We start from the raw sequence: 12,018 nt of genomic DNA on the forward strand, positions 1-12,018 counted from the left end.
ATTTTTTTTAAACAAATATTTTATAACAAAAAAAAAATGATCGAAGAACCTCCACCATTACCTTTTCCTTCTTTACAGAGCTTAAAAACTATTGCAATTGATATATTAAAATTACAAAGAAGCTTAACTACACCTGAAGTTGAATTTCGATTTTTTGAACCTGAAGAAAAAAAATTATATAAAACTGAACAGAAAAAACCAAATAATAAGGCATGTGAAGTATGTAAAAAGAAAAAGATCCGATGTGATATTAATGCTTTTCCCAACGAGAAATGTACAAGAACGAACTGTCAATGTTTACATCATCATCATCAAGAAGAAGAAATAAAACAAGAGGAAGAGGAACAAGTAAATCAATTGCTAATAGAGACCTATTACTCTTCTTCCTCTACACAGCATCTTAAATTAAATAAATCCATACCATCTACTACCGTATTTCGTAAACCGGGTTTATTAAGCTCTTGTCATTATACAGGGGAAACTTCCTTTTGTGGTTATCTTCCTGTTGTAGATCAGCCGCCGGTGATTAAACAAGAATCTGATTTCCCGGATTTTCAGCCAGTCCCAAAAAGGCCCATTCTTTCTATTGAAGATCAATATTATTTAATTGATGTTTATTATGAAAATATGAACCCATTTTATCCACTTATTAATAAACAAGATCTTTTAAAACAACTTGAATGCATTACAAAGAAAGAAGATAGTTACCTTTCTCCCTTATTTTTCTACGCTCTTTTTGCACGTGCCAGTCATTTGGAGACGAATCGAAAGGTGGTAACATCAGATAATAAACAAACCTTATTAGAACTTGGGACAGACTGTATGAACTATGTTTCAGCTCTTGTAGATTGCTACACAGATAAACCGCGTGTGAGTACAGTATTGGCCTTGATTATTATGATAAATCATCTAGAGCAAGCCAAACTATATCAGCATCTTACAAAATGTTGGTTATGGGCAGGGAAAGCTTTCAAGATGGCTCTCGATTTAGGTATACATCGTGCTTCTATTTGTGATGAAAAATCTTCTTTTGGACAATTATGTATCCGTACATTTTGGCTTGCTTATATAACTGACTGTACGATAAGTATGACTTATGGACGTCCATCATCTACAGAAGAAAAGGTGTTGTAAGTATATATATATGTATATGTTTACAGAGAGAGAGAGAGAGAGAGAGAGAGAGAGAGAGAGAGAGAGAGAGCTTAAATAGTAGCATATATTTAATTTATTTATTTTTTTTTAAAAAAAATTACTTTTCTATAGAGATGTTACATATCCTACAACGTTACCAAATGACGAAGATGTGGTTGTACAATGGATTAATGAATTAAATTGTTTAATATCTCTGAGTAAAGTAACTGCTCGAGTAGTCAAATTTAACTATTGTCCTCCTCCTCCTTATATCATACAAGGGCCTGTAAAGGTACGAAAATAAATAAATAAGTAAAGAAAGATAATAGATATTCTTAAATATTGACAGGTGTAAATTTTAGAGACATAATGCATTTCTAGTCAGTGTTGATTCATGGCTAATTGATATTATTCATCCACAAAAGGAGCCTGAATCACCAATGTCTAATTTGATTAATTTTATTACAGAAGAGACTCATATTTCAAGACGGATGGAATTCCAAAAGAAACTGTTTTTATATATAAATCTGATTTTACTTCATAGACCTTATGTCGATGATACATTATCAATCCGTAACACCAGTAGTAGACCTTCTTATGAGATATGCTCTTATGCTGCCATAATTATTACAGATACAGCTAGTAAACTGGATTACAAAGAGTTAATGTATCATTCCAAGTCACCTCTAATTGCTTATTCTCTCATTATGGCTCTTCGTATTCACATATTAAATGCATCTACTTCTAACTCTGAAAAATATAATGCAAACAAAAATTTCCAACTTTGCTTTACTATCCTTAGTAAGTTACCTCAAACACAAGATACAGATTCTATGCTTTATGATACATTATGTGATCTTCAAAATCAATATAACAATCGTTTCTTATCTATTCTTGAAATTGAAGACGATAAACAGACAACTGCTGCTCATGCTATCTTTAATTCTAATATATTAGAAAAGAGAAAAGATATAGGCCAACATGAAGAACCAAATATGTCTGTCACTATTACTACTAATTCAGGACCATCAATAGTAATCAAAGAACATCAAGTCGATAATATAGGTCGAAAGAAAAAGAAAGCCAAGACAGCAGGTCCAGTCAATTGTTATCAACATCAATCAACTTTAAATGAGAGTCAACAACTAAAACAAAAGAACAAATATAAACAGTCAAAGCCAATTGAAATATGTTTACATCCAGATCAGCAGCTACAGAGAAAGGCCTCTTCTTCCTTTCAAATCCCTTTTGATCAAAAATGTAATGAATCATTCATAACGACTGGACATAATAAAGAATATGATGAAGAATTTATAAAGAATCAAATCTTTCAACTCTTTGAAGAGCAACCAGCTCATTTTCAACATAATCATACTATGCCTGTAATCGATAATAATAATAATAGTCACATCAACGTACACTTTACATCCACTAATCCACTTGCTAGTGTCTCAACAGAATCAGCATCACCCATATTAGAATACCCTTTTATGTTGCAACAGCAGCAAGATATTCATCCCAATAATAGCTCATTAATAGCTCAAAATAATGTCACTACTGTAGCATTACAACAAAATCAAGATACGATTTTAGATGAAAATAACATTGATTTGACTTTAGAACAAATACAATTAAATGCAGTCTCGTTTTTTCAAAGTATTAATCATATCTTTATGGATCATTATCAGCCACAACAACCATTCCTAGTAAATCAGTCATCAATCAATGTATCTGATAATACGTTTGCTACATATCGTGTAGAAGCACAACAAGAGAATAGGACCGGTATTACAATTACCAGATCATCAGATAACGGTACTTATTCTTCAGAAACTGTCAATACAATATATCCCTCTTCTTCTACCTTTAATACCTCCTAGTTTTGTCAAAATTACTCTGTAAAGCTTATAATTATGTATTCCTATAGAAATAGATATATTCATTACACATAGGTTCTCCCCTCCCCCCCACTATCTTTATGTTAATTACTAAAATATGTATGTATATTTATAAATTACCTAGTACAATAGCATATATCACATTAAAAAAAAGAAGAAGAATATACAAATATATATAAACAATCATAGATAAAGAGTTTCTCCTTTCTAAACAAATAACGACTCTAATATACTATTATAGAACTATATAGTCTTAATTTGAATACCTTTTTCTGTACTAGTCCCTTTATTTTACCCCTTGATTTTATTTTATTTTTTAATTTCATTATACTTTATAAAAGTGAAGCTTTTTTTTTTAACATGGATATAAATACAAAATGCCCCTATCTTTTCAGGAACAACAGTGTTCCTACTATTAGTCTTTTTTTTTTTTTTTTTTTTTTTTTTTTTTTTTTTATCAAAATACCTTGAGCTGGTTATATTCTCCTTATCCTTGCTTTTTTTTCTTTGTTTTTCTCTCTCTCTCTCTCTCTCTCTTCTTTATACACATATATTTTTTTATTTTTTTCTATTATAGTATTTCAGATATATCACATACAAGATGTCTAAAATAGCAACTATTTTAAGAGAGTAAGAAAGAACTGAAATTTTGATAGACTATTTTACTTTACTTAATTTATATGGATTTAGATACAAGATAGTTATGGTGGGTGAAGGAGGTAATCTATTTTATACAGTTATTGAGAAAAAAAAAAAAAAAAAAAAAAAAAAAACTATTGTCAATAATTATGCATTTTGTTGTAAAAAAAAAAAGGTGTTGGCAAGTCAGCAGTCACTATCCAGTTTATTCAATCCCATTTTGTGGATGAATATGATCCTACCATTGAGGGTAAATACTTTTTTTCTATTAAATTCCCTTCTTTTTTTTTCCTAATATAAGCAAAGTTAGATTCATATCGTAAACAATGCGTAGTTGATGGTGAATGTGCTTTGTTAGATATATTGGACACTGCAGGACAAGAAGAATATAGGTAAATATTTTTTTTTCTCTTTCTTATTTCTCCTTCTTATTTCTCCTTCTCCTTCTCTCTCTCTCTCTCTTGTTTTCCCACCCCCACCCTCCCCTCTCATCATAATGTGATATTTAATTATTGACAAAAAAAAAAAAGTGCTATGCGAGAACAATACATGAGAAATGGAGAGGGATTTGTTTTAGTTTACTCAATTACTTCAGTCCGTTCATTTGAACAAGTTCAAAAGCTTTATCAACAAATATCTCGAGTTAAAGATTTAGACTTATTTCCAGTTATTTTAATAGGAAATAAATGTGATATGGAAAGTCATCGACAGGTTCCAAGCTATGGTCTGTGTGTATGAATAATACATTATATATATATATGTGTGTATATAGTGTTCAATTAACAAAAAAAAAAAAAAAAAAAAATTAGTTGGTAGATCTTTAGCTGAACATTATGGCTGTCAATTCTTAGAAACTTCTGCTAAACAAAGAATAAATATAGATGAAGCATTCTATGGAATAGTACGTGAAATAAGAAGACTTAATTTGGAATCACAAAATGCTCAAGATGAATTCAATAACAAAAATGGATTAGCTTGCTGTAATGAATGTATACTAATGTGAAATAATCTAATTTATTGCAAGCTATTATATTATATTATATATATATATACACACATACATACATACATACATATATTTATTCAAATATATCAAGTGTTGTAAATGGTTTATCTTTTGCTTTCTCCTTCGCTGTTCTAGCTTTATCAGCTTCTAACTTTTCTTCCATCTCAACCTAATACAATAATAATTAATATATCCCCCCCTCTATTTAATAAATAATTTTCTTCTTCACTTTACCATTCTACGATCTATTACATTCTTTGCTTTCTTACGCTTGAGTCTCTTTAATGCAGAGTTTCTACCTCTCATTCTCTTCCTTTCTTTCACTGTTGTGTTTGATGTATCTCCTTCTGCTTTCTCGTCTTCTTCTAATTGACGTCTCTTCAAGACTTCTGCCTTTGTTACTTTATTCACTTTACCAATTTGAGTAGGATCTAATACGATCATATCAGGTTGAAGTTTATCCAGTAATGTATGCACTTCAGTTTCTTGTCTTTGTCTCTTGGTCTGGAAGGGATTCGCTTCAAGTGCATCAAAGTTAGCTTCACCAGCACCAGGAACAATGATGCTTGAGATCCCCTTTTGATGACCTATGCCCAACACATCCTCATAAGGTACAAATTTAAGATCTTGAACCACAGATCCAGCTTCCAAATAGGACATGTAAGGTGACTGTTGTTTTGTCGTAAATGCATCCTTCCAGATTTGAACATGTGTATGGAATCCAACACCTAATAAGCCTGTATCTGAAATATCTAAGGAAGCTACTGTACGTGGTGTATAATATTCTTGAAGACATCCATAGTTACGGATATCCCATATCTTTAATTGTCCATCAAGACCTGATGTCGCCATATAATGTCCTCCTCTATCTACTGCAATTGCTCTCACTGGTCCTCGATGACATTGCATCTTCACTAGCGGTGATGGCATCGAAGGTGACCATAATGTCACTGTACCATTTTGATGTCCAAGATGAATAACAGCATTATAACGATTTTGTGTCATTGTATTACAAGGTCCAAGTTTTGTACGTTTCTCGGCAACGAGTTCACCTGTGGATGTATCTTGATATTTAAGATAACCATTGCTACCAATTGTTGCAAGTAAATAATGATAAGGTAAAAATTCGAGTCTATCAACATAACTGTGGCTCTTAAGACGATGTATTTCGAGGCCGGATTTATCATAAATATAAACATATTTCTTCTGTGCAACTGCTAATAATGTCTCATTATGAAGCCATCTATTTATGCATAGTTATATATGAATAAGTCAGGAAAAAAAAATAATAATAAAGGAGTCATTTATTCTTTTTTTTTTATAAAACTTACTTGACATCACGTACTGTTTCATTAACATGAGTTTCGAAATGAAGTCCACCCGTTTGCCAATCAAAAGCTGCAATATGTCCTTTATGGCCACCAATTAACAAATGACGACCATTACGGGTATAGTCAATTGCATAAGGTCCAAATTGCGGTAGATCTAATGTAAAGATCTAATACGAGAAAAGGATAATGTAAATAGATGTTTTTTTTGTTTTTCTTTGAAATAAATTAAAAAAAAATACCTTGCTTGCTGTATTAACATCAAGACTAGGAATCAATTGGTCTTGTCTGAATTTAAAGGTCTTTTCAAGTCCTTCAGCTTCTAAATAACCAGTCTCTTCTTGTAATAATAATTCAGCTCTAGCAGCCGCACGAGCTGCATCTCGACTGTTCCTTTCTTGTTGTGAAAGCTTTGCTTTTAACTTTTTATCTTTAATCTTCTATTAAATAAATAAATAATAAAACATGAGGTCAGCTTTTTTCTTCTTCTTCTTTTTTCTTTCTTGAATATCTTACCTGTGTCTCAGAACTAGCAGGTTCTATACGCAAATACTTTTCTTCATTCTTTACAGGTTCTTCGATTTCTTCTATTTCTTTATTCTTTGGTATATTTTTTTTAGAATTTTGCTTTTTATTCCCCTTCTTCTTGGCCATAGTGTTTATTTTAATAAATATATGAATATATATAAAGAACAAAGGAAAGAGGGAAAAAAAAAATATGTATACACATATATACCTTAAAAAATAGAAAGTAGTGTTGTAAAATAAAACACAGTCATACAGACATTATAAGCCACCTGCTAAAATCATACCAAGCAAAAAAAAAAAAAAAGGTCCAAAAATTGAAAGATGATATACAGTATGTAGACTTTATTAGAGCCATACAAACTTATTTATACAGCTAAATATAGATACAAAAAGAAACAAAAAAGATAATATAATGCACATATATATCAGCATTATATAAATATATATGAATAAAAGCGTATGATGAAGAAGGAGATACGAGAGTGAGTGAGGGAGTGAGGGAGGGAGGGGGGAGGGAAAAACAGTTATCCATTATAAAAATTGATCTTGTTCATCTATCGGCGTATTTGTTCCACTAGAAGTTGACCTTGACCTAAGTTGATTTTTTTTACCAACGAGCATATTCTTTAATGCGCGAAGAGCGAATACTGTTAAACCGATACCAGCCCAGTCTTCATCATGCAAATCTCGAAGGTCACCTACAGTCATAATATCTTGATTTTGAAGTTTACGAACCCATTCTAAAGCTTTATCTTTATTACGATTTGTAGCTGCTGCTGTTTCCAAGACAAAAGTTTCAATACTAGTATCATTTGGATATTCTTTTTTTTTATATATATAAATATGTAAATAAAGATATATAGATATACAGATATATAGATATTTATATATATCTATATTAATCATTTGTTTAAACGTGGATTGAATAATATCATAACAAATACCTGTTGATTCCATAAAAGGACTCTCATCTATGATTGAATTATTAGTAAAAGTAGGACTGGTGAAAGTATTTAATTCAGTCTGATTTTCAGTAGCTTCAGTCTCTACAAAGGATAGTTTAAAATTTTCTATTGCAACAAGGGTATCTTTGTATCTTTCTTCAGTAATTTGAGTTCTCTGTTCAATATTTTCACACTTCTTTTCCATCTCTACTATTTTACTTCTTGCTGCTGTTAATTCTCTTTTTGCGCGTTCTAGTTCGGAACGAATATCATTCTCTCTTCTCCAAATCATTTGGTCATCATCTTCAATCATTCTGTCATCTAAAGAAGTATTTTGTTGTTGCTTATTAAGATCTCGAAGTAAACGGTTAATATCACCTGTAATTAACTGCTGATAACGTTCAGGTAAAACTTGTTCTTCAATCATTTCTGCTACAACATCCTCTGCTGTATCCGTCTCTACATTAAACTCAAATTTAACAGAAAGTTTATCCATACCCTTAAACACGACTTGTAATGTGAGTTGCTTCATCGTGATATCACTTGCTAACAAGACCACTTCGGGTTCTACGGCTAAAAATGAATGTTCTAATATCTCTTGAGCTGACATACGTTCATGTTCAGAGGAAAGACAATTGTTGATGAGAGCTAATACTTCTGGGTCTTGAACTCTTGATAAACATTCAGGACGAATTGTCTGAGTTACTTTCTTGAATACTTGAGCAGCATTTGTACATTCATTATAAGGGTATTCACCTGTTACCATCTCTAGGAGACACATACCAAACGCATAGATGTCTACCTTTTCACTATATCCTTTTTCTTCATACATTTCAGGTGCCATAAATTCAGGTGTTCCTATTACAGTGTACTTTTTATCTATCTTCATTTCAGCTGTACCCATATCACCAATTTTAATTTCACCATGAGCTCCATTAATAAAGATATTATCACATTTAATATCACGATGAATGATAGTAGGATTATGTCCATGTAAATAAACTAAACCTTTCAAAATTTGTCGACACCATCTCTTTACAATTTTCATATTAGGTAAAGGAGAAAGTTTTCTAATATATTCACGAAGAGTACCCGAAGTCATGAGTTCAGTAATAAATACAAATTCCGAATCATTATACCAAGCATCATGAAAAGCAATAATGTTAGGATGTCTTACAGATTTTAAAATTTCAATTTCATGGCCTAATGCTTTTACTTCCTGACGAGTAATCTATCAAATAATAAATTGGTGGGGGGTTTTTTTTTTATGTATTTTTTTTTCTCTTATTTTTTAATACATATACAAATATATACATATAAATATGACTTCTATTCAAACATACCTGTAATACATTCCAGGCAACCTCATAACCTTCTTCTCTATCAATAGCCTTGTAAACTACCTTGAAAGCACCCTTACCCAAAAAAGTATTTAATTTAGCAAACCTTCCATTACTAGATACCTCAATAACTTTTTCAATGTTTGCTTCAGAACGATCCTCATCCATAACTGAATTTGGATTCATCCAAACACCACCAAAGGGTTCCATATGAGGTTGTTTTTCATACTCAGGAAATTGAGCAGCAAGTTGACGAACGAGAGATGTATTATGTTCAATATCATGCTCATAAGGTGGACTGTAAACGCCCAAATTGATAAATGGTTCGCTTTTTGCTTTAACTGTATAGTTACCAGAATCTATTGATGACATATTCTATTTTTATTATTTTCCGAGTTAAAAATATATATAAATATGTGTATAATAATAGTAAAGGAGAGAGAGAAAAAAAAGAGTATTTATAAAAGAGAGAAAGGGGAGGCTATTATTATTATTACAACAGCAACAAAAAGAGATATTAAACTAATGTAGTCTTTTTTTGCTTGTTAACAAAAAAAAAAAAAAAAAAAAAATCTTCTTTTCTTTAAAACAGTTACCAAACCAACATTACGTTAGATTGATTCAATTACAAAAAAATAAATAAATAAATTACTTGTATTCTTAATAATAAAAATGAATAAAGAGACAAAATAAGGTTACTCTCTTTATATAAGTATAAACAAAAAAAAAAGAAACGAGGAAAAAAAAAGGAGAGGGGAGGGAGAGGAAGGAAGTGGCTATTTTTCTTTTCTCTTCCTTTCCCTTTTTTTTTAATAAAAAAAAACTTGCTTACCAGCCTCTGAAATTTAATTATTAAATTGAAATTTTTTTTTTTTTTTTTTTTTTTTTTTTTTTTTTTTTTTTTTTTTTTTTTTTTTTATTTCGCACAAATATTATTTTTCCTTTCTTTTCCTTTTAATTTATTATTATTAAACCAAGTCATGAATCCGAACTCTCAATTTCATCAATATTTACAGCAAACATCCTTAGCAGGCGGTGCTAATCCCTTAACAAATTCGCTTCAGCCAGGTCCTAACAATAATATGAACGCGTTATCTCAACATTTTCCTACTATTAATCGTTCTACTGGGGGCAATAATGCTGATCCTTTTGTTTATGCTCAAATGATGAATAATAGTGTTGGTTCACAAGCTATTCCAATGTCTGCTAATTTTATCATGCAACAACAACAACAACAACAACAACAACAACAACAACAACAACAGCAACAGCAGCAACAACAACAACAACAACAACAACAGCAGCAGCAGGAGCATCAAGCGGCTCAAAAATTACAGCAATTAGATGAAGAAAAGATTTATGGACTTGTTTTAGACTTACTTAATCCTTCCTCCAGAGAACAAGCTTTATTAGACTTGAGTAAAAAGAGAGAACAATATGATGATTTGGCTTTAATTTTATGGTATTCTTATGGTAAGTAAAACCATGGAATTATATATGTGTATAAGATGACGTTATTTAATTATATGTGTAGGTGTTATTCCTGTGTTACTTCAAGAAATTATAACAGTATATCCTTTGTTAACTCCACCTACTTTAAGTGGTGGTGCTTCTAATAGAGTATGTAATGCTCTTGCTCTTCTTCAATGCGTCGCTAATCATAATGAAACGAGAAGTTTATTTCTTCAAGGTAAAATAAAATATATGATTGATGTATGTAAATGAAGATATTAAACATACATGTATACAAATACATATGTGTATATTTGTATATATATATTTTTTTTTGTTATAGCTCATATCCCTCTTTATCTTTACCCCTTTTTAAATACAACAAGTAAGACACGACCTTTTGAGTATTTAAGATTGACAAGTTTAGGTGTTATAGGCGCGTTAGTAAAGGTAATCATAAAATAAGTATTTAATTCTATATATACTAAATATGTGTAAATTAAAAAAAAAAAAAAAAAAAAAAAAAAAAAAACAGAACGATAATCCCGAAGTGATTAGCTTTCTTTTATCAACTGAAATTATTCCATTGTGTCTCCGTATAATGGAAACTGGTAGTGAGCTTTCAAAAACAGTTGCTATTTTTGTGGTTCAAAAGATTCTTTTAGATGATACCGGCCTAGTAAGTTGTTAATATAATAATATATGTATAAAGTTGATATTTATTTGTCTATTTATTTAGTATTATATCTGTCAAACATATGAACGATTTTATGCTGTAGCTACTGTATTACATAATATGATTACTCAACTTGTTGAAAATCAAGCTATGCGTTTACTTAAACATGTTATTCGTTGTTATTTAAGATTATCTGAAAATCCAAGGTAAAGTAAAAAATAGAGAGAGAGAAAGAGAGAAAGAAGCTTGAATGAGATATTAATATACACATATTCATATACTTTTTTTTTCTTTAGAGCACGTGAAGCTTTACGTCAATGTCTTCCAGAACCTCTTCGAGATTCTACATTCCATCAAGCTTTAAAAGATGATATTGCAACTAAGCGTTGTCTTGGACAGTTACTACTTAACCTTTCCGATGGTATTAACTAGACAAGGAAAAAAAAAGTATTAACATATTATACACATATACTCTCACACTTATATATATTATAATCACTTATATATGCATATAAAATTTACTTAATGCTAATACTATTTTATCCAACATTCCATATAAACCCCCACACTCACTCATATTTACATATATTTAATCATTATATTATTTAGGCTGGCTGTATCCTATTTATTTTATATGTATATAAAATGTAGACTGTACATTTCTCTTTTTTATTTTATTTCATCTTATTATTCCCTCTTTTATTTTATTTTCCTTACCATATATGTATAAAAATGGCCTACGTAAATAATTTTAATAAAATAAATTCTTATTATATATACGCATATAAATAAAAAGACTACTGTTATGTTATGGCGCTGACATGGCTACTATGACAAGCTCAAACGCGGGGGGGTTTTCTTTTCTTTTTCTAATAACACCAAGAGGACATGCACCTGTTGAGCATTATAACTAATATACGCTTTTTGCCGGAATAGGCTTGAATAATATGATATACACCGAGTATAATAGTGGTATAAGTAATTGCTACTTTAAGTACTATAAAGAAATATTTTAGTATATTATTATTCTATCTTCTATTTTGGCCTTAAAAAGCTATTCCGTTCAAAGAAGG

General features: G+C 30.4%; 5 protein-coding genes across 5 annotated transcripts; 3 read left to right on the plus strand and 2 right to left on the minus strand.

Annotated features, from left to right (window-relative positions):
- Positions 1-36: 36 nt before the first annotated feature.
- BX663DRAFT_483150 (uncharacterized protein) lies at positions 37-3,014 on the plus strand (the record flags this gene model as incomplete). Its single annotated transcript, XM_051524476.1, has 3 exons — positions 37-1,130; positions 1,267-1,426; positions 1,497-3,014. The coding sequence occupies 3 exons, from the start codon at positions 37-39 to the stop codon at positions 3,012-3,014; spliced, it is 2,772 nt and encodes a 923-aa protein (XP_051386389.1).
- A 484-nt stretch (positions 3,015-3,498) lies between these two features.
- BX663DRAFT_191987 (ras-like protein 3) lies at positions 3,499-4,788 on the plus strand. The gene is made up of 6 exons (XM_051521714.1): positions 3,499-3,662; positions 3,723-3,751; positions 3,847-3,921; positions 3,982-4,063; positions 4,202-4,395; positions 4,481-4,788. The coding sequence occupies exons 1-6, from the start codon at positions 3,634-3,636 to the stop codon at positions 4,672-4,674; spliced, it is 603 nt and encodes a 200-aa protein (XP_051386390.1). The 5' UTR covers positions 3,499-3,633; the 3' UTR covers positions 4,675-4,788.
- On the minus strand, positions 4,619-6,708 carry BX663DRAFT_191944 (WD40-repeat-containing domain protein). Its single transcript, XM_051521712.1, has 5 exons — positions 6,522-6,708; positions 6,248-6,442; positions 6,009-6,175; positions 4,741-5,920; positions 4,619-4,665 (listed from the first exon to the last, which is right to left on the minus strand). Exons 1-4 carry the CDS (start codon positions 6,657-6,659, stop codon positions 4,903-4,905), a joined length of 1,518 nt encoding a protein of 505 aa, XP_051386391.1. The 5' UTR covers positions 6,660-6,708; the 3' UTR covers positions 4,619-4,665; positions 4,741-4,902.
- Positions 6,709-7,064: 356 nt separating this feature from the next.
- Positions 7,065-9,189, minus strand: BX663DRAFT_548592 (kinase-like domain-containing protein; the record flags this gene model as incomplete). Its single annotated transcript, XM_051531090.1, has 3 exons — positions 7,065-7,354; positions 7,478-8,708; positions 8,821-9,189. The coding sequence occupies 3 exons, from the start codon at positions 9,187-9,189 to the stop codon at positions 7,065-7,067; spliced, it is 1,890 nt and encodes a 629-aa protein (XP_051386392.1).
- A 594-nt stretch (positions 9,190-9,783) lies between these two features.
- BX663DRAFT_496314 (cell differentiation family, Rcd1-like-domain-containing protein) lies at positions 9,784-11,392 on the plus strand. Its single transcript, XM_051525754.1, has 5 exons — positions 9,784-10,290; positions 10,352-10,507; positions 10,613-10,719; positions 10,805-10,948; positions 11,009-11,392. The coding sequence occupies exons 1-5, from the start codon at positions 9,798-9,800 to the stop codon at positions 11,153-11,155; spliced, it is 1,047 nt and encodes a 348-aa protein (XP_051386393.1). The 5' UTR covers positions 9,784-9,797; the 3' UTR covers positions 11,156-11,392.
- The last annotated feature ends 626 nt before the right edge of the window (positions 11,393-12,018 follow it).

This window comes from Cokeromyces recurvatus (assembly GCF_025118155.1).
Source record: "Cokeromyces recurvatus strain NRRL 2243 chromosome Unknown BX663scaffold_3, whole genome shotgun sequence".
Lineage (NCBI taxonomy): Eukaryota > Fungi > Mucoromycota > Mucoromycetes > Mucorales > Mucoraceae > Cokeromyces > Cokeromyces recurvatus.